We start from the raw sequence: 27,012 nt of genomic DNA, 5'->3' as shown, positions 1-27,012 counted from the left end.
GATATGTCACATTGAACTCATAATTTTGTTTTTTGTTTTGGAGTCACACCTGGGTGTACTCAGGGCTTACTCCTGGCAGGCTTGGGGAACCATATGAGATGATAGGGATCAAACCCAGGTTGGCTGCATGCAAGGCAAGCGTCCTGTCTGCTGTACTTTTATTTTGGCCCTAATCTCAAATGTTTATTCATTTATTTATTTGGTTTTTGGGTTACACCGGCAGCACTCAGGGGTTACTCCTGGCTCTACACTCAGAAATCGCTCCTGGCAGGCTTGGGGAACCATATGGGATGCTGGGATTCGAACCACCATTCTTCTGCATGCAAGGCAAATGCCTTACCTCCATGCTATCTCTCCAGCCCCTCAAATATTTATTTTAAAATATTTTATAATTGGGGCTGAAGAGAATGTACAGCAGGATGGGCAATGGTTTTTCTGGACTGTATTGGACTAGATCGAGCATTGGAACATTTTGCCATTTTGCCATTGCCATCACATCTCTCCTGGCTTTACACTGAGGGACCCAGACCATCTGGGATACGAGTGATTGAACCTGGGTCAGTTGCATGCAAGGCAAAGACCCTCTATACCTGGGGTCCTCAAACTTTTTAAACAGGGGGCCAGTTCACTGTCCCTCAGACCATTGGAGGGTCTGACTATAGTAAAAACAAAACTTATGAACGAATTCTTATGCACACTGCATATATCTTATTTTGCAATGAAGAAACAAAACAGATACAAATACAATATGTGACCCGCAGGCCATAGTTTGAGGACCACTGCTACTAATTGCCTGGCCCCTTGAACAATTGTTGTTGAAGTAAAAATAAGTTTTATTTGAAATTCTAAGGAATTGGGGCAGTAGAGATAGCACAGTGGTAGGGTGTTTGCCTTGCACGCAGCTGACCCGGGACAGACCCAAGTTCAATTCCCGGTATCCCAGATGGTCCCCCAAGCCTTCCAGGAGTGATTTCTGAGCTCAGAGCCAGAAGTAACCCCTGAGAGCTGCCAGGTGTGGCCTAAAACCAAAAGAGAAATTCTGAGGAAGAAGATGGAGGGGAAGAGAGAGAATACAGGCCTCTCCAAAGTTTGAGAGAGCCTCAATATATGTCCTAATATTAATGTATGAAAGTACACATCTCGAGAGGAGATGCAAGGGTGAAATGTGCTTGGGTACCTAGTATCCAGGCAACACGTGTGCTTTTTGTACAGTTTCTGTTGTTTTTGGATTTTGGGTCACACCCAGCGGCATTCAGGGGTTACTACTGGCTCTGCTCTCAGAAATTGTACCTGGCAGGCTTGGGGGACCAAGCTAGAAATGAACCTGATGGGCTGGAGAGATAGCATGAAGGCGTTTGCCTTTCATGCAGAAGTTCATTGGTTCGAATCCTGGCATCCCATATGGTCCCCCGAGCCTGCCAGGAGCGATTTCTGAGCGTGGAGTCAGGAGTAACCCCTGAGCGCTGCCAGGTGTGACCCAAAAATCAAAAAAAGCAAGCAAGAAAGAAATGAACATGGGTCTGTCTATGTGCAAGGCAAGTGCCCCACCACTGCTATCACTCTGGCTCCATTTTTCTTCTTAATTTGGGGGTCACACCTGGTTCTGCTAGGGTACCGAAAGTGTTGGAGATTTGCACCATGTAACCTGTGGTCCAGCCTTTTTTTTAGCCATCTCTCTGGTTCAGGTAATTTGGTTGTGGACTGACCAGGATGATAATACAGTAAATAGGTATGCCTTTCTTGCAGCCTCCTATTTTGCCAACTTTTTTTTTTTTTTTTTTTTTTTGGTTTTTCGGCCACACCCGTTTGATGCTCAGGGGTTATTCCTGGCTAAGCGCTCAGAAATTGCCCCTGGCTTGGGGGGACCATATGGGATGCCGGGGGGATCAAACCTCGGTCCTGATCCTTGGCTAGCGCTTGCAAGGCAGACACCTTACCTCTAGCGTCACCTCGCCGGCCCCTTATTTTGCCAACTTTGCCTTGATTCCTAGCACCCTGTATGGTCCCTTGAGCCCTGCTAGGAGCAGACCCTGAGCACCACTGGGTATGGTCCTCCAAAAGAAAAAAAAATTTTTTTTGTTTTGTTTTTGGGTCACACTCGGCAGTGCTCAGGGGTTACTCCTGGCTCTACACTCAGAAATCGCTCCTGGCAGGTTCGGGGGACCATATGGGATGCCGGGATTTGAACCACCAACCTGTATGCAAGGCAAATGCCTTACCTCCATGCTATCTCTCTTTCCGCCCCAAAAGAAAAATTTACAAATAATTTAGTGGTCTTTTTGGAGGGGCATCCAATTGTCTCTCAGGCTAGATGGTACAAAGTTAGTCTGTCAGTTGCAACACTTCTTTGGCCACCTCTGCATTGCTTGGAACTGGAGATTTCCCCTTCTTCTGTTGGCACATATAATGATTTCCAGTGTGACTTTGCAGACAGAAGGTGGTGGATACTCCAGCTCCAGCTTCTACTCAGGGAACTTGCTGTTCTTGCAGGTGGGTTGGGAAAGGAGTTGCTGGGAAGATGTGACCATCCTGTCCTGAACCAGGTCCCTGAGCTGCGGAAGAAATCTCGCCGAGAGTACCTGGCTAAGCGGGAGCGGGAGAAGCTTGAGGACCTGGAGGCCGAGCTGGCTGATGAGGAATTCCTTTTTGGGGATGTGGAACTAAGCCGCCATGAGCAGCGGGAGCTCAAATACAAGAAGCGAGTACGGGATCTGGCCCGGGAGTACCGTGCAGCAGGAGAGCAGGAGAAGCTGGAGGCGACAAATCGCTACCACATGCCGGAGGAGACTCGGGGACAGGTAAGGGTCTCCCAGCCCAGGGAGAGAGGACCATGGTGGGTTGGGTTGTGTGCTGGTCTTTTTCCTCGTACTGCCTGGCCTAGTAGCCCAGGGAGTAACTGGAGGCAGGGTCCGGATGGATGACAGCCTACGCATCATGGGTGCTTCTCTCTGTAGCCAGCACGAGCTGTGGATCTCGTGGAGGAGGAGTCCGGCGCCCCTGGAGAGGAGCAGCGGCGCTGGGAGGAAGCCCGGCTGGGAGCTGCCTCCTTGAAGTTTGGGGCCCGAGATGCTGCTGCCCAGGAGCCCAAATATCAGCTTGTGCTGGAGGAAGAGGAAACCATCGAGTTTGTTCGGGCCACTCAGCTCCAGGGTGATGAGGTGAGTGGGCGGGCTTTGGGACATTCTGAGAAGCTCGGGGAGCTGTTCACCCAAAGAGTTCACCCCCTTTCTCTTCAGGAACCGTCAGCTCCACCGGTCCCAACCCAGGCACAGCAGAAAGAGTCCATTCAGGCTGTACGCCGCAGCCTCCCTGTGTTCCCCTTCCGTGAAGAGCTCCTGGCTGCCATTGCTGATCATCAGGTCCTCATTATTGAGGGCGAGACCGGCTCTGGGAAGACCACCCAGATCCCGCAGTATCTCTTTGAGGAGGTACAGCCACCTATACTGTAGTATAGGATTTCTGGGGGGTCTGGGTTGCTGAACTTAGCCTTGTCAGAGTTCTTTTACTTGCTATCAGTAATTACTTACCTCCTGTACTTTTATTTTTTGGGGGGGTGTTTTTGGGCCACACCCGGTGACACTCAGGGATTACTCCTGGCTATGTGCTCAGAAATCGCTCCTGGCTTGGGGGGACCATATGGGAAGCTGGGGGATCAAACCTCGGTCTCTCCCAGGCTAGCGTGGGCAAGGCAGACGCCTTACCCCTTGTTCCACTGCTCCGGCCCACCTCCTGTACTTTTAATCATTTAGTTATTCTACCAAATCATGAAGTTCTGTTTTTGGTGTGGTTGGTGTTCCCAAGTGTTTATGATGTTTGGGGTTCCCACTGGTGATTCTTGGCCAACTGTTCAGTACAATAGTCCAAGAAGATCATGCAACTTGGGCCTTGCAGTATGAGGATGTCTGGTCTAACTCAAAAGTGCTTGGATTCTTCCAGGACTGCAGCCAGCAATGCTCAGGGACATTGTGGTTGGTGGCAGGAATCGAACCTGAGTCAGGTGCATGCTAGGATGCATCCTAACCACTGATTACCTACTTCCTGGTCCTATGAGGTTATTTTTGTTTGTTTTGGGCTTATGCCAGTAGTGCTCCAGCTCTTCAGGGATCCTTATGATGCCTTGGATTGAGCTCAGGCCTCATTCATACCAAGCTTGTGCTTAGCCCATTGAGCTTGTTTTCTGACCCAAGTCATTGGGTTTCTAAGAATAAGAATTATATTCTTAGGTCAGAGAGATAACACAGCGTTAAGGTATTAACTCACATATGTCTGACCCTGATTAATATCTGGCACTGATACCATCCTTTGAGCCAGGAGTAAGCCCTGAGTATTGGCAGTTGTGGTCCGTGTCTGTGTGTACACCAGTCTCTTATCTCTGATTGTGCTCTGGTCATTCCTGGTGATACCAGGACCTGTACTGGGATTGGCCCCATGAAAAGCAGATGATTTGTAGCTGGAGAGATAGCATGGAGATAAGGCATTTGCCTTGCATGCAGAAGGACGGTGGTTCGAATCCCGGCATCCCATATGGTCTCCCGAGCCTGCCAGGAGCAATTTCTGAATGTAGAACCAGGAATAGACCATGAGTGCTGCTGGGTGTGACCCAAAAACCAAAAAAAAAAAATGTATCCATGGCTGGAGTTATAATACAGTAAGGTGCTTGCCCTGCTTGCAGCTCATTTGGGTTCAATCCTTAGTACCCTATATGGTCTCTTGAGCCCTCTAGAAATAGTTTCTGAGGGCAGAGGTTGAATTACCCTTGAACATTGCCAGGTGTGGCCCCAAAACAGAATAATAAAACAAACAAAAATATTCTCCCCTTCTCTTTGTTGTTGTTATTACTTTGATTTCTGGGAGTTGCATACTTGATTATGGCGCATAGGACCACATTTTTGGGAGGTCCATACCTGGCATTTCTCAGGTCTTATTCCTGGCTTAGGGATCATTTTTGGTAGAGCTTGGGATGCCAGAGATAGAACCCAAGTTGACTACATAAACAGTGAGTTCTCTACCCACTATACTATTTCCCTATCAAAGGGTCATATTTAATATGGTCACAAAATATCATTTATTTGTTATAGCACCTGGTATTACAATAGCAGTGCTAAGAATTATACTCAGTTAGGTGAGTTCATGCTACAGATCAAACTTGGGACCTAATACTTACAGAACATTGGGTGATCTGTTACTGAGCCAAATCCCTTGACCCCAGTAATTTTCTTTCTTATTATTTAGGGTTATACAAGAAATGGTATGAAAATTGCCTGCACTCAACCCAGGAGAGTGGCAGCTATGAGCGTGGCTGCCCGAGTGGCCCGGGAGATGGGTGTGAAACTTGGGAATGAGGTAAGATCTGTATGAATTTAGTGGTGAATGGAGTCCCACTAGGGTCAGGTCTTGGTTCACATTATTCTCAGGGTTGTACTCTGTAGGTCTGGATCTGTCACATCCTCTTGCTCCATTTCCTTTTGGAAAACCAGCCCAACCTTTATCATTCTTGCTTCCATTGACAGGTTGGCTACAGCATTCGTTTTGAGGACTGCACGTCAGAGCGAACTGTTCTCCGCTACATGACTGATGGCATGCTTCTCCGGGAGTTTCTCTCTGAGCCTGACCTTGCAAGTTACAGGTGTGTACAGGGAGCACTTGCCTTTATCCCCAAAATCCCAGATGCTTCCTCCATCCTCCTGTCCTGTCGCAGTGCCTTACTCAGGGTTATTTCTCATCTCTGGACTGTTTCCCCTTTCTTTTTTTCTTTTTTTCTTTTTTTTTTTTGGTTTTTGGGTCTCACCCGGCAGTGCTCAGGAGTTACTCCTGGCTCCATGCTCAGAAGTCGCTCCTGGCGAGCACAGGGGACCATATGGGACGCCGGGATTCGAAACGATGACCTTTTGCATGAGAGGCAAACGCCTTACCTCCATGCTATCTCTCCAGCCCCTGTTTCCCCTTTCTTCCCTTTATTTTCACACATCCAGTTTGGCAATTATCTTCTGATTTATCTACTTTTTTTTTGTTTTTGTTTTTGGGCCACACCCAGCAGCGCTCAGAGGTTACTCTGGCTCTATGCTCAGAAATCAGTCCTGGCAGGCTCAGGGGACCATATGGGGTGCCAGGAATTGAACCCAGGTCCGTCCTGGATTGGCCATGTGCAAGGCAAACACCCTACCACTGTGCTATCTCTTCAGCCCCTATCTACCTCTTCTTGCACCTATTTGGTTCCAATGGTCCTAGACCTGACCACCAAGACCATATTGTGGCAGGAAATTGGTTTCCTCCTTTGGTTGTTTCCAGTGTGGTAGAGATGCACAGAACTTGAAAGAGCTGTGTGAAGCTCACTTGAGGAAGTGAAAACTGTTCCACTTAGTGAAGAGGACATCCTGCTGCCCTCTAATATGTGAAGGGTTGTTCCAGGATATGTTCCAGGACTTGCTTTTTGTGACTCTCGAGAGAACACAGAACCAAAGGGAGGCTACAGGGGATATATTTCAGTCCAACACAAAGAACTGTAGAATGTTCAAGATCACAAAGGCCATGGGAGTTCTCTGTTGGAGTCCCTTTGACTCACATCATGTGGCAATGTGGGCTGTGAAGAGTGAATTCTTAATGGACTATGCAGGGTTGAATAAATATGTTGAGAGAAGGGATTCATGCCTAAGATGGAGTGAGTTCAGGCCAGCTGACAAAGATCTACTTTCTCAACTTTGAGGTAGCTGTGAATTTGTAATAGTGAAAGATGACAGTAGGAAGTATGAAAAAAATCTATAAATCCATGAGAACCCATGGAGCCTATAGTGTATGGAATTTCTCATCAAGGGTTAGGCATGAAGGAAGAAGGAAGGAGGATGAGCATCTCCAGGCTTGCTGCCACTCAGAAAGCTAAAGATTAAGACTGGATTGGGGCCAGAGCTGATAAGAAGCCAGACATCTCTGATAGGACAGAAACTTAGAGGCCAGAGTGCATTGTCTGCAGCCTTTCCTGGCTATTCAGACAGTAGTAGCTGAAATCTGGGGACTGAAAACAAGGTTGACATCTTTCTGGATCAGAATAATGAGTGATAAACTCAGCTGAGAAAACTAAAGTGAGGGTTAAAGGACTAGAATAAAGTTTAGGAACCATATACCTGCCAGGGATGAATAGTATTACCAAGAGAACAGCCTAGAAGCTTTCAGAGTACTCTGGGCCTGCTGCTATATGTATTACCATATATACTTGAGTATAAGCTGACACCCCCCCCCCCCAATTTTACCCTAAAAAAAATGGGAAAAATGTAGTGACTCGAGTATAAGCCGAGATGGAAAATGCAGCAGCCATTGGTAAATTTCAAAAATAAAATTATAGGGGCTGGAGCGGTGCCACAAGCCGTAGGGTATTTGCCTTGTATGTGGCTAACCTAGGACAGACTGCAGTTCCATCGTGGTCCTCAAGCCAGGAGCAATTTCTAAGCACATAGCTAGGAGTAACTCCTGAGCGGCACCGGTTGTGGCCCCCCCCAAAAAAAAATATATATATGTATACTCATGAGGCGGGAGAAATAGCATGGAGGTAGGTTTGTATGTATAAGGATGGTGGTTTGAATCCTGGCACCCCATATGGTCCCCCGAGCCTGTCAGGAGTGATTTCTGAGCTTAGAGCCAGGAGTAACCCCTGAGCTCTGCCGGGTGTGATCCAAAACCTCCCCCCAACCAAAAAAAAAAAAAAAAAATATATATATATATATATATATACCCAAAACAATTACAGTAATTGAGGATCAGTAGGTTAAATGTTTTTCAATATCGATTGCTAAAAAAAACTATAAAATAGCAACAATAACTTTAAAACTTTTATCTATTTTTTGGTTTTTGGGTCAATCGCTCCTGGCTTGGGGGACCATATGGAACACCAGAGGGTCGAACCGAGGGTTCTTCCTAGGCTAGCTTGGGCAAGGCAGACGTCTTACTGCTTTCGCCAGCACTCCAGTCTCTCTACCCTGACTTCTTGAGAGCCCCTCCTAGTTCTCCTGCATTCTTTGATTAATTAGTAAGCGCCTTACCTGCTATCCTCTCTCTCCAGTTTCAGCTCTTCCCCCCAATTTCCTCTTGCACTTTTTGTGTCCATCCCTCCCCTCAGGCAGGGTAACAAGAGTCCCCTCCTGCATCCCTGCCTTTCTTCCTCACTGCACCTTTATCTCTTCCAGTGTGGTGATGATAGATGAGGCTCATGAACGGACTCTCCACACGGACATTCTCTTTGGTCTGATCAAGGATGTTGCTCGCTTCCGACCTGAGCTCAAGGTCCTGGTGGCTTCTGCCACTTTGGACACTGCCCGTTTTTCCACTTTCTTTGATGACGCCCCCGTCTTCCGAATCCCTGGACGCAGGTTTCCAGTTGACATCTTCTATACTAAGGTGCCCCCCTCTGGAAGAACAGTTTAACTCTGAAAGAGTGAAGCTGAGGCTTTGTGGGAGTTTGTCCCCAGGGAGGAAAATGGGAAAGGGTGAGCACACAGGGAACTGGGGTGAAGTGTGTTGGCAGGAGCTGAGGCTTCAGTGACAACCTTGTTGTGCCCTCACCCTAGGCCCCAGAGGCTGACTACCTGGAAGCCTGTGTAGTGTCTGTGCTCCAGATCCATGTTACCCAGCGCCCTGGGGACATCCTGGTGTTCCTGACTGGACAGGTACAACATATGGGGGGAGGCAGGAGGGATGTGTGTGTGTGTGTGAGGGGAATGGCTGGCAGATGGGCTTTCTCTGACTCTAGACTGCTATTTCCACACCCACATATAGGAAGAGATTGAGGCAGCCTGCGAGATGCTCCAGGATCGCTGCCGCCGCCTTGGATCCAAAATCCCTGAGCTCTTGGTGCTGCCTATTTATGCCAACCTGCCTTCTGACATGCAAGCTCGAATCTTCCAGCCCACTCCTCCTGGGGCTCGGAAGGTAAGTTAGGGAAACCTGAATTCTTTGGCCTTTATACAGCTAGCATGAAAAGCAGATGTATGTCTGCCTTGTGCCTGGTGTGCTGTTCAGCTCGAAGGCTCAGCTGGTCCCTCATCCTTAGAGCTATGGAGTGTGGAAGAGTGTGGATGATCTGGAGCACACATGTAGGAACTTTGGGTACTGGATCTCAACCTTTAAGAAAAATGGTGTCAAAAAACAAAAAAAAAAAAAAAAAAGAAGGGGCCGGGCGGTGGCGCTGGAGGTAAGGTGCCTGCCTTACCTGCGCTAGCCTTGGAAAGACCGCGGTTCGATCCCCCGGCATCCCATATGGTCCCCCAAGCCAGGAGCGACTTCTGAGCGCATAGCCAGGAGTAACCCCTGAGCGTCACCGGGTGTGGCCCAAAAACAAAAACAAAACAAAAAAACAAAAAAAAAAGAAAAATGGTGTCAGGCCAGAACAGTAGTACAATGGGTAGGGCATTTGTGGCTGACTTGGGTTCAGTCCCAGCACCCAATGAGCTCTGCCAGGAGGGATTCCTGAGAACAAAGCTGGAAGTAAGCCCAAGTACCACCAAGTATGGCCTAAAAACTTTATTAAAAAAAAAAAAGAATCAACAGAAATTTTACTTGTGGGGCCAAGAAGGATCCCTCCCTCACTGATAAGGGGCAAATGAAGCCTGAATGAGGTGGGGAGGGAGCCCAGCAAATGCTGGAAGAAGAGTGTGGCCAAGCAGAGGGGACAGCTTGTGCAGGGCCACTTGTTAGTGGGTGGCAGCCTATGGTAGTCCAGCGAGGCTCTGTGCTTAGGAGCAAAGGCTTTGAAAGGTCACCAGGGATAGAGAACTCAGCTCTGAGGGGCTATGATAGAATTTTCCTGTAGAGTGGATGAATGAGGGATGGGCTGATTTATCTTTTATTTACTTGATTTGGGGACTGTATCTGGCTGGACACTGGGCTTCCTCATGACTCTTTGCTCAGGGCTACTTCTTGTAGTGCTGGTGAGAGGACTCTACGGGCTCCAAGGAGTAAACCTAAGCTGGCCATGTGCAAGCCAAGCCACTACTGGTTTTATACTTTTTTTTTTTTTTTTTTTTTTTGGTTTTTGGGCCACACCCAGCGGCGCTCAGGGGTTACTCCTGGCTGTCTGCTCAGAAATAGCTCCTGGCAGGCACGGGGGACCGAGATTCGAACCAACCACCTTTGGTCCTGGATGGGCTGCTTGCAAGGCAAACGCCCTGTGCTATCTCTCCGGGCCCCGGTTTTATACTTTTAAAGCATGGTTCTGTGGCCAGAGAATACAGTGAATAAGACACTTGACTTGCACATGTCTGGCTTGCACATGTCTGGAACTGATTCAGTTGCCACATCTCATGATCCTTGAACACCACAAGGAGTGATCCCTGATCACTGCCCACAAACAAACAAACTAAAAGAAAATACGCAGGGCACACAAGATGGAGAGATACAGTAGGCAGGGCACTTGAACCCTAGCTGAGCACAGTGTGATGCAACCAACACTGCCACCCACAAAGAAAAAAAAATTGTGGTGGTATGTATAGAGCTGGAGTAGAAGTAGCAAGGAAACCCATCAAAAGCTATTATATAGGAAGTGAGTGAGAAAGTGAATATGGAAGAATGGGGGAAGACAGAACTAATCATTTCATCTCTGGACAACTCTAAATCTTCTTTAACATTGGGGTATAAGAACTGTACTCAGAGGGCCGGAGAGATAGCATGGAGGTAAGGCGTTTGCCTTTCATGCAGAAGGTCATCGGTTTGAATCCCGGCATCCCATATGGTCCTCTTGCCTGCCAGGAGCATTTTCTGAGCATGGAGCCAGGAGTAACCCCTGAGCACTGCCGGGTGAGACCCAAAAACCACAAAAAAATTAAAAAAAGAACTGTACTCGGGCCGGAGCAACGGTTCAACGGTAGGGTGTTTGCCTTGCACACGGCTGACCCAGGATGGACTGCGGTTCGATCCTCAGTGTCCCATATGGTCCCCCAAGCCAGGAGCGATTTCTGAGCACAGAGCCAGGAGTAATCCTTGAGCATCACCGGGTGTGGCTCAAAAAAAAAAAAAAAAGAAAAAAGAAAAAAAAGAACTGTACTCTTGGGGCTAGAGAGATAGCATGGAGGTGGAGTGTTTGCCTTGCATGCAGAAGGACGGTGGTTTGAATCCCAGCATCCCATATGGTCCCTCAGCCTGCCAGGAACAATTTCTGAGCATAGAGCCAGGAGTTACCCCTGAGCGCCACCAGGTGTGGCCCAAAAACAAACAAAAAAAACTACTCTGGCTATAAGAAAAGACAAAATCTGGGCCCTGGAGAGATAGCATAGTGGTAGGGCATTTGCCTTGCACACATCTGACCCAGGATGAACCCGGGTAGGGCATTTGCCTTGCACACATCTGACCCAGTATGAATCCGGGTTCGATCCCTGGCATTCCATATGGTTCCCCAAGCCTGCCAGGGGCAATTTCTGAGTGCAGGGTGAGGAGTGACCCCTGAGCACTTCCGGGGTATGGCCCCCCGCAAAAAAGTAAGATAGTAAAGAAACAAATATTCAGAGGCAACCAGAGCTGAAAGGGTCTTTGTTTTATTTGCTTTAGTGCTTTTGGGGTCATACCTGGCAGTGCTCAGGCTTAATCCTGTCCACCAGGGATCATGCCTACCTGGTGGTTTGTTTTTGGGTGTTTTTTTTTTTTCAGGGTGGGTATACCTGGAAACCATAGGAGGTGTCAAGGATCAAACACTGGTCAGCCATTTGCAAGACAAATTCCCTATCCATTGTATTATCTCTCTGACCCTGTATCAATTCTTTTTTTTTTTTTTTTTTTTTTGGTTTTTGGGTCACACCCGGCAGCACTCAGGGGTTACTCCTGGCTCCCTGCTCAGAAAATCGCCCCTGGCAAGCATGGGGGACCATATGGGATTCGAACCACCTTTCTTCTGCATGAAAGGCAATGCCTTACCTTCATGTTATCTCTCCAGCCCCTGACCCTGTATCAGTTCTGATGGTTTTAGTAGATTTTAGGTTTTAGGGTACTGGGGATAGACCCCAGTTAGTCCAGGTCCAAGACAAGTAGTACCCTACTTACTGTTCTGTCTCTCCAGTCCCAAGAACTGGTCTTTATTTTTCACTGAGTAGCAGTGAATTATAAAGTTACAGGGTTATTCATGGTTGAGTTTCACCTGTACCATGTTCCAAGACCAGTCCTTCCTCCAGTGTCCACTTCTTTCCACCAATGTTCCCAGTTTCCCTCCTGTCCCCCAGCATGTGTCTGTGGAGATACTTTTTTCTAGTTACTTCCCCTCCCATTACCCCTACGAAGCACTGTGCTGTGCAATACTGTTACATAGAGTATCATGCATCTCTCTTTTCCTCCTTTCAGCACCCAGTTCTCATCCAGAGTGACTATTTCCCTCTATTATATCCTAGTGGTCCCTTCCAGTGACAGGCTTCCTATTAAGGGCTGAGAACTGTTTTTTTATTTTTTTGTTTTTGGGTCACACCCGGCAGTGCTAAGGGATTACTCCTGGCTTTATGCTATCTCTCCGGCCCCTGAGAACTGGTTTTTAATGGAAAGCATTATCACTCTATGGAGGATAAGATGGGGTGGGAAAAGCTTGGGTATATTGAAACATGGTAGAGAGAAACTGACACGCTAATGGAAAGTGTGGTGTTGGAGTGTGTTATTTTGTTTTGTTTTTCATGAAACCCTGCTATTACCAATATTGTAGATTAAGTATCTAAAATAAAACAAATAGTTAAAAAATTAAAATTATGAATTCACTTCTTCCTCACCCTTCTACTCACTGTGGCAACTAATCCTCTCCGCTTCTACTCTGTGCCTGCCTGCTTCTCTACTCTGAAGCATCCAGGATTATCATTTCTTAGTTAATATATGGGTTGGGTTACTGGATGAACCATCCATATTATCTCACTCAGGTGGTTGTGGCAACAAACATCGCAGAGACCTCTCTCACCATCGAAGGCATCATTTACGTGCTGGATCCAGGGTTCTGTAAGCAGAAGAGCTATAACCCCCGCACAGGCATGGAGTCGCTCACCGTCACACCCTGTAGCAAGGTGGGCCTACACTCTAGCTGGATCTCTTCAAGGGGGTTGGGACAAATCTCACCACAAGGGCTAGCTTGAGTCTGTGGGGGCTTCATAGGGCATAGGGTGTAAGCTGTCCACATCTTCTCAGATTCTTTTCCTGAATACTGTTCTTTTTTTTTTTTTTTTTTTTTTTTGGTTTTTGGTTTTTGGGTCAACACCTGGCAGCACTCGGGTTACTCCTGACTCTATGCTCAGAAATTGCTCCTAGCAGGCTGGGGGGGGGGGGGGCAGATGGGATACTGGGATTTGAACCAATGACCTTCTACATGAAAGGCAAACGCGTTACCTCCATGCTATTTCTCCGGCCCCTCCCTGAATACTGTTCTATCTGTTCTCACAGTTAGCTTTCAGCCAGCTTGCATCTCCTTTCTTTCCAGGCCTCAGCCAATCAGCGAGCTGGTCGGGCAGGTCGAGTGGCTGCTGGGAAGTGCTTCCGCCTCTATACTGCTTGGGCATATCAACATGAGCTGGAGGAGACCACTGTCCCTGAGATCCAAAGAACCAGCCTGGGCAATGTTGTGTTGCTGCTGAAGAGCTTAGGTGATTGGGGTGCCCAGTGTTACTGGCAGGAGGGTCGAGGGAGGGGGCTGGTGGCACTAGTCCTTGTGAAGGAACACTGCTCTAACCACTCACATTTTTCTGTAGGAATCCATGACCTTATACATTTTGATTTCTTGGATCCACCACCATATGAGACCTTGTTGCTGGCTCTGGAACAACTGTATGCTTTAGGAGCCCTCAACCACCTTGGGGAGCTTACCACGGTGAGGTGGGGGACAAGAGGGACTGGGGAAGGACAGAGGGGATCAGAGTAAGCTCTTGGGTAATGGAGGATCACTTAAAGGAGGGTAAGTGTCAGCTCTCATCTTTTCTCTCCTTAGTCTGGTCGAAAGATGGCAGAGCTTCCTGTGGACCCCATGCTATCTAAAATGATCCTGGCCTCTGAGAAGTAAGTCTCATATTCTGACCTGGCCTCCAGCATATAAACTGGCCATACTGGTCCTCCCATCTCTAAGGTTCATACTTCGTGTGGGTTTTTTTGTTTGATTGGTTTATTTTTGGGTTTGAACTACACCTTATGATGCTCAGCACTTAATTCTAGCTTGCAATCAGGAGTCACTCCTGGCAGTGATAGAGATATAGGCATCACTATTGATATGTTATCTCCTTCTTCTTCTTCATACTATTTTGTTTGTTTCTTGGATTTTGTTTCGTTTCATTTTCTTTTCTTTTTTTTTTTTTTTGTTTTATTTTTTTGTTTAGGTTTTTGGATCACACCCGTGGCACTTGGGTTACTCCTAGCTCTGCCCTCAGAAATTGCCCCTGGCAGGCACAGGGGACCATATATTTGAACCACCGTCAGTCCTGAATCATCTGTATGCAAGGCAAATGCCTATCGCTGTACTCTCTCTCCAGCCCCATGTTTCTTGTTGTTTTTGAGTGATCACACCCAATAGTGTACAACTAATCTCGGGGACTGATGTAGTACCTGGGATTGAAAATGGGCCTCTTGCATGTGAAGGTGCTTCAGTCCTTCCTGCTATCTTCTGGCCCCCTTCCATACTAATCATTAACAAAAAAAATATGGTTTTGGAGGCTGGAGAGATGGTATAAAGAGTAGGGTATTTGACTGGCATTGGACCAAACTTGGTTCACTCCCCAGCACCCATACAGTTCCCTGAGTCCCACTGGGAGTGATCCTTGAGGAGTCAGCCCTGATTACCACCAAGTATAGCACCCCGCTCCCCCAAAAAACCCACAAACCAAAACACTGAAAAATAGTTCATTGACTTGATGCTGCTCAAGTCTTGCTCCTGGCTCTGTGCTCATGAATCATTCCTGGCAGGCCCAGGGCATCATATAAAGTACTAGGAAAGTGTGTGCTCATCTCTCTAATCTCTGTTTTGTTTGTTTGTTTGTTTATGGTTTTTGGGTCACCTGGCTCTATGCTCAGAAATCGCCCCTGGCAGGCACTGGGAACCATGTGGGATGCTGGGATTCGAACCACCGACCTTCTGCATGAAACACAAATGCCTTACCTCCATGCTATATCTCTGGCCCCCCAATCTCTGTCTTTTTTTTTTTTTTTTTTTTTTTTTTTTTTGGTTTTTGGGCCACACCCGGCGGTGCTCAGGGGTTACTCCTGGCTCTGCTCAGAAATAGCTCCTGGCAGGCACAAGGGACCATATGGGACACCGGGATTCGAACCAACCACCTTTGGTCCTGGATTGGCTGCTTGCAAGGCAAACGCCGCTGTGCTATCTCTCCGGGCCCCCAATCTCTGTCTTAAGGAGTCTGTCTCTCTTGTTCTTTTCCATTTTGATTACAGTGTGTCTTGGTGTTTTTTCATATGGATGGTGTTTTTTCATATTTTGTTGGGTATTCTTCTAAATGTCAGATATGTTAAATTCTCTTCTTTATTGGGGTGTGAGTGATAGTATAGTGGGTAGGGTACTTTCCTTGCACTTTCCTGAGTGCAGAATCAGGAAAAACCCCTAAATACTGCTTGGTGTGGCCCAAAAGAAAGCCATAAAATTTATTTTTAGAAATTTCTCTTGTAGTTGAGGTTCTGGATCTTTGTCTTTGTCCATTTAGTTACAGAATTCCTTACTATTTTTCCATTATTCTTGGCCCTACATGGAGCTAAAGGTAGCCTGAATAGTCATTCAGTGCTCCCAGGCATAAGGCTGATGCTTGAGACTCCTAATCTCTGGTTGTCCTAAAAGCTCTTCTATAACATTTTAATAACCTGGGCTGTCACAGCCTGAAAATTTAGGCTTGTACATAGGTAATTGTGCACTAAGTTCATTCAACCTTAGGGAACAAAGCATGAAAACAAAACCATCCCAGGTCTAGAGAAATAGTACAGCAGGTAGGGTGCTTGCTTTGTCTACAGCCAACCAAGTTTGAGTCCTCAGTATCCCAAATTATTTCTCAAATCTTCCAGGAGTGATCCTTGAGTATAGAGCCAGGAATAAGCCCTCAGCACCGCTATAGCCAAAATAAGCACCGCCATAGCCAAAATAAGCACGGCCCCCCTCCCAGGCAGAACTATCCCAAGTGCCTGAGTACTGGGAAGACCTGATTGAGAAGTAGGGGCTCATATCCAGTGCTTAGCAGACTGCTGTGTTCCGGCCTCTCACTTTGTCTGCATGCTCGGCCTTCTCACTTCTGAACTATATAAACTAATAGCAGCCTGTTTCTTACTGCTCTCACAGTAGCACACACACTTATGCTTTCCTGCTTCTTAAATCTGTGAGGCTAATATTACCTGCTCTCCCCAAGTGTTCTGTGACCCTCAACAGCACATCTGATTCTAAATGACCTGGAAAGTGTGTTCTGATGTGTATTTCTCAGATGTTCAAATGTGCCTCCATCACCTCATAATAAATGTTTGGGGGTGCATCTGCTGGTCTACCTCAGCAGCTTTTCTGTCCTCAGCTACTACCCCCTGCATGCTTTCCGAAACCCACTGGCTCCTGCTCCTTCCCCTTGGGAGTGGGTGAACAGAACCCAGCTGTGCCTCCAAATGCCTTCAAGTTTTCACTTGAGTAGTACGTGTGCTAAAATTGAGTAAGTCACTGTGCATGGGTGACACAAATGTGTGAAGTATTCCAAGATTTTAAAAAAAAATAGGGCCAGGGCCGGAGAGATAGAATGGAGGTAAGGCATTTACCTTTCATGCAGAAGGTCATCGGTTTGAATCCCGGTGTCCCATATGGTCCCCCATGCCAGCCAGGAGTGATTTCTGAGCATAGAACCAGGAGTAACCCCTGAGCGCTGCCAGTTGTGACCCAAAAAACAAAACGAATACTGGATAGGGCACTCATCTTACATGCATTCCACCCTGGTTTGATCCACAGCATCCCATATGGTCACCTGAGGCCTACCAAAAGTGATCCCTAAATACAGAACCAAGAGTAAGTACTGAGCACCATTATGTAGGACTCAAAAAAAAAATAAATAAATAAATAAAATAAATGAAAACTATAAAAACAACAGAAAACCGAAGCCTTTTCCATCCAGTCCTCCCAGGAGCTCAGCAAGTTGACTTGGTGCTGAGGTACTGAGAGCTGCCCACTCCTCTTCCCTGCTGGGACATGAAGGGAGTGACCCTGGGCCTCCTGGTGCTGGCTGGCCTGCCTGCCCTGGAAGCCAATGAGTTGGTTGATAAAAACAGCCCCCTATTTTGACTGGGAGACACTGCAGCTGAGCAGGACCATCTGCACGTTCATCCTGTGCATTGTGGGAATCGGCTTTCTCCTGAGTCATCAATGCAAATGCAAGAAGAAAGAGAAACCCAGCCTTACCCGAAAAAGCTGGTCCATTCATCACTCCAGGCTCTGCCAGTTCCTGCTGAGTGTGTGGTGATGCTCCCAGTGCTAATCCCCAGAATTGCCTCCCCAAGTGGGGCAGGTCTTAGCTTTTGTCATAGCCTTTCTCTGCAAAGGGCCCCCTCCAGATGGGAGCCTGTCAAAGCTGGTTTGTAGATTAAACTGTTCTCACTGCTAAAAAAAAAAAAAAAAAAACAAAAAAAAACAGAAAACCAAATGCTGACCTACCAGATTCCTTTTCATTTGGGGGGGTTGCATACCTGGTGCTCAGGCTGATTCCACTCTGTACTCAGAGATCACTCCTGGCAGTGTTGTGGCGGAAGGGACCATATGGGATGCTAGAGTTAAAACCTAGGTTGGCCATTTACAAAGCAAGTGCTCTACCCACTGTACTATCACTCTGGACCCTGATCTATTACATTTTTTGGGAGAGATAACTTGTAGCTAGTCACTGGTCTCTGATTTACCTTCTGGTCTAAACCACCTTTACATGTCTTCTGGTTTGTATTATTTGTTTTGGATTTTTAGGTCACACTAAGCTCTGCTCAGACTACTCTTGGCTGAGTTTAGTGGTAGCTCCTAGTGGTACTTGAGGGATTATTACTGGAGGCTTTGAACCTGGGTCTGTTGCTTACAAAGCATGGGCTCACTCCATCTAGTTCTCTCTGGCCCTAGATGCCTTTCTTCAGTAGGAATTGAAGTCAGAGGTCATTAACATGAACTTACAGGAAGAACCTTTCCTCACTGCTTTCCTGTCCCTGCCTTTTTGGATATTCTTTGTATGTTAGTTTCATCTAAAGCCTCTACCTTCTTGGGCCAGAGTGGTAGCACAGTGGTAGGGAGTATGCCTTGTATGCGGCTGACCCAGGATGGACACAGGTTCGATCCTGGCATTCCATATGGTTCCCCCAAGCCAGGTGTGATTTCTGAGCGCAGAGCCAGGAGTAACCGAGTGCTGCTGGGTGTGGCCCAAAAGAAACAAACAGAAAAAGCCTTTATCTTCTTAAACTTTGTACTTCTGCTGTTGCCATCATAATCTATTCTCTGACACCACAATCTGAGCCGCTCATATTTGTAGCCATGATCCTGACCAGCAATGTCCCTGTGAAAAATACCCATCACAGTGACAAGGGCATCTAGAAGGACATCTAGGTATCTTGCTTTGAACTAGTATGTTTTCCCTCTTTTACCACAGGTACAGCTGTTCAGAAGAGATCCTGACGGTGGCTGCCATGCTTTCTGTCAACAATTCAATCTTCTACAGGCCCAAGGACAAAGTTGTCCATGCTGACAATGCCCGTGTCAACTTTTTCCTTCCGGGTGGGGACCATCTGGTTCTGCTTAATGTTTATACACAGGTCATTGGGCTCAGAGGGAAATGGGAATGAGGGAGATATGGGTCTCTTCTGTCGTGCTGAATACTTATTCATTCTTTTTTAATGCTTTGTTCAGTGGGCTGAGAGTGGTTACTCTTCTCAGTGGTGCTATGAAAACTTCGTACAGTTCAGATCAATGCGCCGAGCGCGGGATGTACGCGAACAGTTGGAAGGACTTTTGGAACGTGTGGAAGTCAGTCTCAGTTCCTGCCAGGGGGACTATATACGTGTACGCAAGGTCAGCATTTCTTTAGTCTGCCATCCACCAGTATTTCCCAGGGAGCAAACTTCTGATATCCTGTGGCAGTCCCTCTTGCTAACAGCAGCCCTTTTCCCCTAGTGATAGGAGTCCTGAGCTTCTTGTCCAGAGAACTATAGCTCTCTCAGTGAGCTCTTCCTGTACTACTTAACTCCTTGCCTTTATAGTTTTCATAAAGCCTGAATGAGAATAGTAAATGTCAAGGCTTCCTGGATGTCTGAGTTTCTCTTGACTTTCTTTCCTGCCTATGCCTTAGGCCATCACTGCTGGTTACTTTTACCACACAGCAAGGTTAACACGCAGCGGCTATCGAACAGTGAAACAGCAGCAGACAGTGTTCATTCATCCCAACTCATCTCTCTTTGAGGAAATGCCACGCTGGCTGCTCTACCATGAACTTGTCTTGACTACCAAGGAGTTCATGAGACAGGTGAGTTCATTAGACAGTTGCCTAAACAGCTGGAGCTTGTGCGGGGAGGTAGTATTCTAGCAGCCTAAAATTCTAGGTTCATGGGCTGGGAGAATAGCTAAAAGGCTTGTTTGGCATACTTCCCATGCAGGAACCCTGGGCTCAGTCCCTAGTACCATATGCTTCCCTGAGTAACACAAGGTTGTGGAACCCTTAGAAAAGCTTTTTTTTTTTTTTTTTAATCACAACTGTCTTAGCACCTATTAGGATTTAAAAAAAAATTGTAATTAGGGCTGGAGAGAAAGACAGTATAGTGGGTAGGGTGCTTGTATTGTGGCTGTCCCGGGTTTGATCCTAGAGCCTTGTATGGCCCCCCTAAGCCATACCAGGAATGATCCCTAAGCAGAGACAGGAGTAAGTCCTGAATACTGCTGAGTATAGCTCCAATCCTTCCCCCCCTCCCAAACACACCAAAACATACTCAATAAATTTTGATCTATAGAATTGTGTATGTGGTGTTGGGGATTAAACTCAGGACTTCACACAGCTGAGTCATATCCTATACTGTCATATACATCCCCAGCTCAACACTTGAATGCTGAGGTTTGAGGCTGGAACCATAATAGCAAATATAGCAAATATATTATTGTCTGGAATGTACTTTAAAGACTGCTTCCTTGGGATCTGGGATAACGAAGTATTATATTTCCTGTGGTAATATAGCATCTTTTTCTTTACTTTTGAAGTTAAAAAAAAAAACCTTTTTGGGGTGTGTGTGCTAGAGATTAAACCCAGGGTTGCAGATATGCAAGGCAGGTATTTAACCATCCGGTGTTTTTTTTTTTCTTTTTAATTGGTTTTTAGGCCAACCCTAACAGTGCTCAAAGATCACTCCTGGCAGTCTTGGGAAACGAACCATATGGGATTCCAGAGATCCAAATCAAGTCAGACACATGCGTGACAAATGCCCTACCCACTGTACTTTTAAAGCTCAGGCCCCTTAACCACCAGGTTTATCTCCAACCCATTTTGTTTTCTTTCGGGTCAGACCAGGTGGTGTTCAGGGATCACTCTTGGTGACGCCATGGATCCAACCACAGCCAAGTGAAGGGCAGATCTTATTCACTGTTCTATCCCCAGCCCTAAAGAACCTTACATTAGAATTTAGGTAAGAGGGGCTGGAGAGCTAGCAGTGGTAGGGTGTTTGCCTTGCACGCGGCTGGCCAGAACAGACCTGGGTTTGATTTCCATTAATCCCATATGGTCCCGAGCCTGCCAGGAGCAATTTCTGAGCACAGAACCAGGAGTAAACCCTGTGTGCCAACGCCAGGGCAGGCCCAAAAACCAAAAAAAATTTAGGTAAGAAAAAATAAAATCTAATTCTCTTTTAGGTACTGGAGATTGAGAGCAGTTGGCTTCTGGAAGTTGCTCCCCACTATTATAAGGCCAAGGAACTAGAAGATCCCCATGCTAAGAAGATGCCTAAAAAATTAGGCAAGACACGAGAAGAGCTAGGATAAAAAGAAAAGGACATAAAGGGGGCCAGAGCAGTGGTATGTAGTGGTATGGCTGGACAGCAGTTCGATCCCCCAGCGTCCCATATGCTCCCCCAAGCCAGGAGCAGATTTCTGAGCACATAGCCAAAAGTAACCTGAGTGTCACCGGATGTGGCCCAAACCCCCCTCAAAAAAAAAAGGACATAGAGCCTGACAACAACTCCTTTCCTTTTGTATTTATGTTAATAAAAGTATTTTTGGAATAAAGTTTATGAGGACTTTGTATCTAGAGAAAGTGACATGGAAATCAAAGCTTACATATTCATTTAAACTTTATTATTTACAAGTTAAATTACACAGCAGCTGCATGAGATGGAAGAATAAACAAAGAAGAGAGAAGGGAAGAAATCGGCTCCTGAGATTCTTGGCAACTCTACCTCCTCCTCCCCATGTGCGTAGTAGAGTCTTAAGTGCTGTCTCCACCCCAGTTGCTGGGTCAGGCCTCACGACACAAATTTAAGTTGGATTCTGGTTCTGACAGCCCCAGCGTTACCAGGGCTCCCACTAGCAGTTTCTTCACAGGCATTGGGGGTGAGTGTGAAGGCATCAGCTGCAGGGAGAAAGGTTAATGCCAGGTGTCAAGATGTTTAAACCTTTCACCCAAACCCAGCTTGAGGACTCACTTTGTCTAGGTGGTGGCGACAAATGAGGCCGTCGGAATTCAGGTAGAAAGTGGAATAGGCATCATAGGACCTGGTGAAGGAAGGGAGAATAAGATTTTATTAAAGAGGTAAAAAGATAGTCCCAGGGGCTGGCGATCTAGCCCAGTGGCTAGGTGCTTGACTAGCAAGCAGCCTGTGAACCTAAATGGTTCACAAGCAGCCTCTGAACCATTCAGGTTCGAAGCCCGGCGTCCCATGTTAGGGTACACCTCTTAAAAAAAAAAGTCCCAAAGTTCATCAGAGAATCTAGTAGTTCCAAATATTACTAATATTAGGTCACTGGGAAACTTGATAAAGTTCTGATATCATGTTACCTGTCCATATTAAATCAGAATGTCTGACACCATATATTTATTTTTTGGTTTTTGGGTCACACCCAGCAGCACTCGGGTTACTCCTGGCTCTATGCTCAGAAATCACTCCTGGCAGGGGGACCATATGGGATGCCGGGATTTGAACCACCATCCTCTGCATGCAAAGCAAACACATTATCTCCATGCCATCTCTCCGGCCCTGACACCATTTTTTCGGGGCTTGGGGCGAAATTAAGCTTTGCTCAGAGTGTATTCCTGGCTCTACAATCAAGGATCATTCCTAGCCAAGCTTGGGGGATCATGTGGTGCTGAGGATGGAAGCTGAATATCAAGTGTTCACTGTGTGTGAGGCAAGCATCTTAACTGCTGTACTATCTCTCCAGCCCCAGTACCAACATTTATAAAAATTCTTAGATGATCTCACTGTGCAACAGTTTGAGAACAATTAGCTTTTTTAATTTTTAGTTTTTTTTTTTTTTTTAATTTGGGGGGGGCGGCCACACCTGGCAGTGCTCAGGGGTTACTCGTGGCTATCTGCTCAGAAATAGCTCCTGGCAGGCACCGGGGACCATATGGGACACCGGGATTGGAACCAACCACCTTAGGTCCTGGATCGGCTGCTTGCACGGCAAACGCCGCTGAGCTATCTCTCCGACCCTGCTTTTTTTTATTTTTTAACCAGATCTTTTAAAGTTTTGAATTTTCATTTAATAGGCATTTGGGTATCTACAAATGTCAGGTAATATATATATATCTATATATATCTATATCTATATCTATATCTATATATATATCTATATATATATATATATATATATATATATATATAAATCAATTTCAGAGGCTTCTTAAAATAACTCATATTTGGAGCCGAGCGGTGGCACTAGAGGTAAGGTGCCTGCCTTGCCTGCGCTAGCCTAGGCGTCCCATATGGTCCCCCAAGCCAGGAGCGACTTCTGAGCACATAGCCAGGAGTAACCCGAGCGTCACCAGGTGTGGCCCAACAACCAAAAAAAAAAAAACAAACCAACAACTCATATTTGTCACATTAAAAACAAGATTTTAGGGGCCAGAGAGATAGCATGGAGGTAAGGCGTTTGCTTTTCATGCAGGAGGTCATCGGTTCGAATCCCGGTGTCCCATATGGTCCCCTGTGCCTGCCAGGAGCAATTTCTGAGCCTGGAGCACTGCCGGGTGTGACCCAAAAACAACAAAACAAAAAAAAGATTTTATCATAAAAGAGCCTGCAAATAAAGCAGACTAGATAGGGATTTTCTAGATTAGGTTTGGTCATTTATGTCCTAAAAGATTAGGAAATGTTTCGTAGATTCTCACTTTTACCTGTAAAGGTCTTCCTTGTCACGCTTGTAGAAACGCAGAAAGAGCATATGAATGGGCAGCCCCACAAGCCGCCAGCGGGCTTGTAGAGTCCAATTTTCAGGGTGGCGGGTCAGTTGTAGAATCTCCAACCGAAGCTGTGCAAAATAGTTCCAGGCTAGGAAGCGGCATAGCGTCAGTGACAAAATGTACCATGTCCGGCCCCTGAGAAGGGTGGGAAAGAAAGCTTGTGATGGTGCAATGCAAAAACCACATGGTCTCTGAGGAATAGGAAGGGTTAGGAGAAGCCGCCTAGGATCTTCTCTGGTAAATGAAAAAATTAAGTGTGTGACACTGCCCTTTCCCCCCCAAGATCCTACCAGCGCCTGGATTCTCACTTGGTACGCATGTTCAGTATTTCATTGATGAATTCCACATCTGTAGAGTAGAGTGTGTAGTCATGCGAGTGAATGAAGAGATTGGGAAGCTAGGTAGAAGAAGGAAGTGTCAGCCCAGAGAGAAATGATCGCTTTTTCAGTTCTATTTTCAGTGCCTATTTTCCTCTGAATAAAGATCATCTCATCTGCTGGGGGCAGAGCAATAGTACAGTGACTAGAGCACTTGTCTTGCAGGCTGCCAACCTGGGTTTGATCCCAGGCATTCCATATGGTCCCTTGAGTATTACCAGGTGTAATTACTGAGTGCAGAGCCCGGAGTAACTTGAGCAACACCAAGTATGACCCCCCAAAAAATAAACAATAAAAACATTATCCTATGTTTAACTTCCCCTAATTCAAGTTGAGCATCCTCTTTTGGAGGTGGGGGGGTCAACACGTGGTGGTGCTCAGCATTTTACTCCAGCTCTGTGCACAGGGATCGTTCTTGGCAGGCTTGGGAGACTTTACAGGGTGCGTAAGTCTGCGTGCAAAGCAAATGGCCTACCAGTTGTACTATCGTTCTGGCTCCTGAGAAACATCTTTTCATGAGAAATGTTTATAGCATCATTTTATGCACACCCGAGGAGTCTAAAAATGCAACGAACTGTTTCTATTACCTACCCCAACCCTTCCATAAGCAACAAAGATAAAAGTAACTGGCAACTGGCATACCTCTTGTCTTAGTCTCTCATACATGACAGCCAGGTGCTCCTCCATACTTGGATCTCCCGATGGAGTGGCAGGGGAAGGGCAGGTGAACCCAGGGGCTCGGAATGGTATCAGAGCCCCAGGAGAGGGACAGGGAGGTCCCTCAAATAGGCTCCTAAGCCCATCAAGGCAGCCACTATGCAGCTCAGGCCCTGGGCCCTCCTCCCTCTTTCCTGGCGGGAGAACCACCCATGGTGAGTTGAGAGCTTGGACCTGGGGAAGAGGCTGAGGGGGAACTCGGGGAAAAAGCAGGGTGGGAGTGGAGGGAACTGAGGGAGACCGGAGGGAAGAAGATGGAGAAGTGGTTGTCGCGCCTTGGGGCCAAAGAGGTGGGAATGGTAGTGCCCGTGGAGAAATCTGGTCCTGAAGATGAAAAACACAAAGGAAGAAATTATGTTAGATGGAGCAATAGTACAACGAGTAGGATGCTTGCCTTGCATGCAGACAACCAGGTTCAGTCTCCAGCATCCCAAATGATCCTGAACAGCATCAGGAGTAATTCCTGAGTGCAAAGCCAAGAATAAGGACAAACATCACTGGGTGTGGCCCCCAAAAAACAAGAAGTTGGCTGCCTAAGGCCCTCATCCACCCTGATCTTTTTTTTTTTTTTTGGTTTTTGAGTCACCGTCAGTGGCGCTCAGGGGTTACTCCTGACTCTGCGGTCTGGGTGGTTAGCACAGTGGTAGGAAGTTTGCTTTGCACATGGCTGACCTAGGACAGAAATGGGTTCAATCCCCGGTATCCCATATGGTCCCCTGAACCTTAGCTCCGCTGGGTGTGACCCAAAAAACAAAAATAGAATAAGGCTGGAGCGATAGCTCAGCGGTAGGGCGTTTGTTTTGCACTCAGCAGACTCACGACTGACGCTGGTTCCATCCCTGGCATCTCAAGGGTCCCTTGAGCCTGTCAGGAACAATTTCTGAGCGCAAAGCCAGGAGTAACTCCTGAGTGCAGCTGAGTGTGGCCTAAACAAAGCAAAAAAAAAAAAAAAAAAAAAAAAAAAAGCCGCCGATAAAACCCAAAAAACATTAAAACATTCCCTAGGTTGGAACAATAATACAGCAGGTAGAGCAGAATGCACTTGCCTAGTGTGCAGCCAACCAGTTCGGATCCCTAGCACCCACTAGTGATCCCTGAATGCAGAGCTAGGAGTAAGTAATCCCTGAGGACCGCTGGATGAGGACGCCTCAAAACCAATCAAATATTAGCAAGCACCCTTATATTCATAAAATCCAATACTGAGGACAATTTTATCTTCCTGAGCAAGACTATGTCATGAGGAGCAGCTTGGATAGTCAACCCTGTGGATGAAAAGTAGCCTACAACATAACTGCTATCTAGTGCAAGAAAAGAAATCGCGAAGAACGTCCACCCTGGTGAGGTGCCACCTGAGTTTCAATTGTACCCTTCAAGCCCCGTAGTCCTGGTGTGTCTTTTTTTTTTTATTTTTTTTGTAATTTTTGGCTTCTCCAAATGGCCTGTGGAGGAGGACGTTGAAGCCACCTGCAGTTAAGACGGGCGTGGCAAGATAACTGTGATTAAACTCTGTGACCCATAAAACAGCAGCCGTAAAACGCGTGCCCCGATTTAATGCCCCAAAGCGGGCTGGGGTTCGGCCGGACTTCGCTCTCCCGGGGGGCCCGGCCGGTCACGTAGCGCCCGTGGACGTGACTCCGGGGCGGGGCCTCGCGGCCCGGCCTGACCCCGACGGCGACCCCGGCGCCCTCTCGCGGGGGCGTGGCTACCCTCTCGCCAGCTCGGAGCGGGAGTCGGGGCTCGCGGGCGCCTGCCCTTCAAGTCACCTCCAGGCGCAGGGCAGCGGCGGAGAGCGGGAGCCGCGGGCGGTCCCGTCCCGCGCAATCCAGTCGCCGCCGCGCCTAGCCGGCCCGGACCCGCCAGAACCGGTTTCCACGAGCCCCCACGCCCCCCCTCAGCCCGGCTCCGCGCCGCGCCGCTCCGCGCACAGGTGGGAAGGGGCGGCCGAGGCCACCGCACTGCGCCTGCGCGGGACGCCGCGCGCTCCGCCCCGCCCCGCTCCGAGGGTCCCTCCCGCCCCCTCCCCGCTCGCTCACCTGAGGCCGAGCCTGGTAGGCGCGCAGGCACGGGCCCAGGCGCCGGGCCGCCCCCCGGCTGCGCTGGTACATGGTCTTCCGGGATGGGAAGGAGCGAGTGCGCGCTCGCTCGCTCGCTCGCTCTCCCACTCGCTGTGCGGCCTCCGGGCTCCTCCCGGGGACCAGCGCACCCCGGAGCCGGCTTCGGAGAAGGGGAGGGGATGCGAGGGGGGGCGAGGAAAGGGCCCGAGGGCAGGGAAACGGAGATGGTCGGCGCGTGCGCACTGCGGCTTCCTGAGCGCTGGTTGCGGCGCTCGGGCTGCGGCAAGGACGCCGCTCGCTCGCTAGCCCGCTGCCTCGGAGCACGGCGCCTGCGCAGTAAATGAGCGGCACAGGCACCGCCACCGCCACCCCCCCCCCCCCCGCGTGGCGCTTGCGCAAAAAAAAAAAAAAAAAAAAAAAAAAGTGACAACTACGGGGCAATGTTGAGGCCCCAGTGGGTGCATCTAGTGAGGGGTGGCATCGAAATAAATCAGATATTTCCCAGTA

At 47.7% G+C, this 27,012-nt stretch overlaps 2 protein-coding genes and 1 pseudogene across 2 annotated transcripts in view; 2 read left to right on the top strand and 1 right to left on the bottom strand.

The window, feature by feature from the left end:
- The window catches only part of DHX16 (DEAH-box helicase 16), a 30,406-nt gene extending 9,424 nt beyond the window's left edge, over positions 1–20,982 (top strand). Inside the window, exons 5-20 of the mRNA XM_049765325.1 lie at positions 2,544–2,798; positions 2,955–3,158; positions 3,237–3,428; positions 5,233–5,343; positions 5,511–5,626; positions 8,175–8,385; positions 8,556–8,654; positions 8,764–8,916; positions 12,867–13,007; positions 13,418–13,580; positions 13,686–13,804; positions 13,922–13,989; positions 18,570–18,732; positions 18,827–18,988; positions 19,266–19,439; positions 20,810–20,982. Of these exons, the coding sequence (XP_049621282.1) occupies positions 2,544–2,798; positions 2,955–3,158; positions 3,237–3,428; positions 5,233–5,343; positions 5,511–5,626; positions 8,175–8,385; positions 8,556–8,654; positions 8,764–8,916; positions 12,867–13,007; positions 13,418–13,580; positions 13,686–13,804; positions 13,922–13,989; positions 18,570–18,732; positions 18,827–18,988; positions 19,266–19,439; positions 20,810–20,938 (2,460 nt within the window). The 3' untranslated portion in view covers positions 20,939–20,982. The remainder of the gene's footprint in view (positions 1–2,543; positions 2,799–2,954; positions 3,159–3,236; positions 3,429–5,232; positions 5,344–5,510; positions 5,627–8,174; positions 8,386–8,555; positions 8,655–8,763; positions 8,917–12,866; positions 13,008–13,417; positions 13,581–13,685; positions 13,805–13,921; positions 13,990–18,569; positions 18,733–18,826; positions 18,989–19,265; positions 19,440–20,809) is intronic.
- On the top strand, positions 17,141–17,400 carry LOC125996241 (FXYD domain-containing ion transport regulator 4-like; annotated as a pseudogene).
- Positions 20,983–21,228: 246 nt separating the features above from the next.
- Positions 21,229–26,587, bottom strand: C18H6orf136 (chromosome 18 C6orf136 homolog). Its single transcript, XM_049765415.1, has 6 exons — positions 26,485–26,587; positions 24,377–24,775; positions 23,666–23,754; positions 23,292–23,492; positions 21,598–21,667; positions 21,229–21,524 (listed from the first exon to the last, which is right to left on the bottom strand). Exons 1-6 carry the CDS (start codon positions 26,554–26,556, stop codon positions 21,411–21,413), a joined length of 945 nt encoding a protein of 314 aa, XP_049621372.1. The 5' UTR covers positions 26,557–26,587; the 3' UTR covers positions 21,229–21,410.
- Positions 26,588–27,012: the final 425 nt, after the last annotated feature.

Source organism: Suncus etruscus, chromosome 18 (assembly GCF_024139225.1).
Source record: "Suncus etruscus isolate mSunEtr1 chromosome 18, mSunEtr1.pri.cur, whole genome shotgun sequence".
Lineage (NCBI taxonomy): Eukaryota > Metazoa > Chordata > Mammalia > Eulipotyphla > Soricidae > Suncus > Suncus etruscus.
Note: the sequence above shows the minus strand (reverse complement) of the source record. Positions and strands in the feature narration are given on the sequence as shown.

Excerpts from the sequence above, each read along its gene's own strand:
- C18H6orf136 (XM_049765415.1), bottom strand. The coding sequence starts at position 26,556 with ATGTACCAGCGCAGCCGGGGGGCGGCCCGGCGCCTGGGCCCGTGCCTG. Across the intron at positions 23,493-23,665 it reads ATACTGAACATGCGTACCAA|GGGCCGGACATGGTACATTT; the intron begins GTGAGAATCCAG and ends CACCCTTCTCAG. Across the intron at positions 21,668-23,291 it reads GACAAGGAAGACCTTTACAG|GTCCTATGATGCCTATTCCA; the intron begins GTAAAAGTGAGA and ends TTCCTTCACCAG.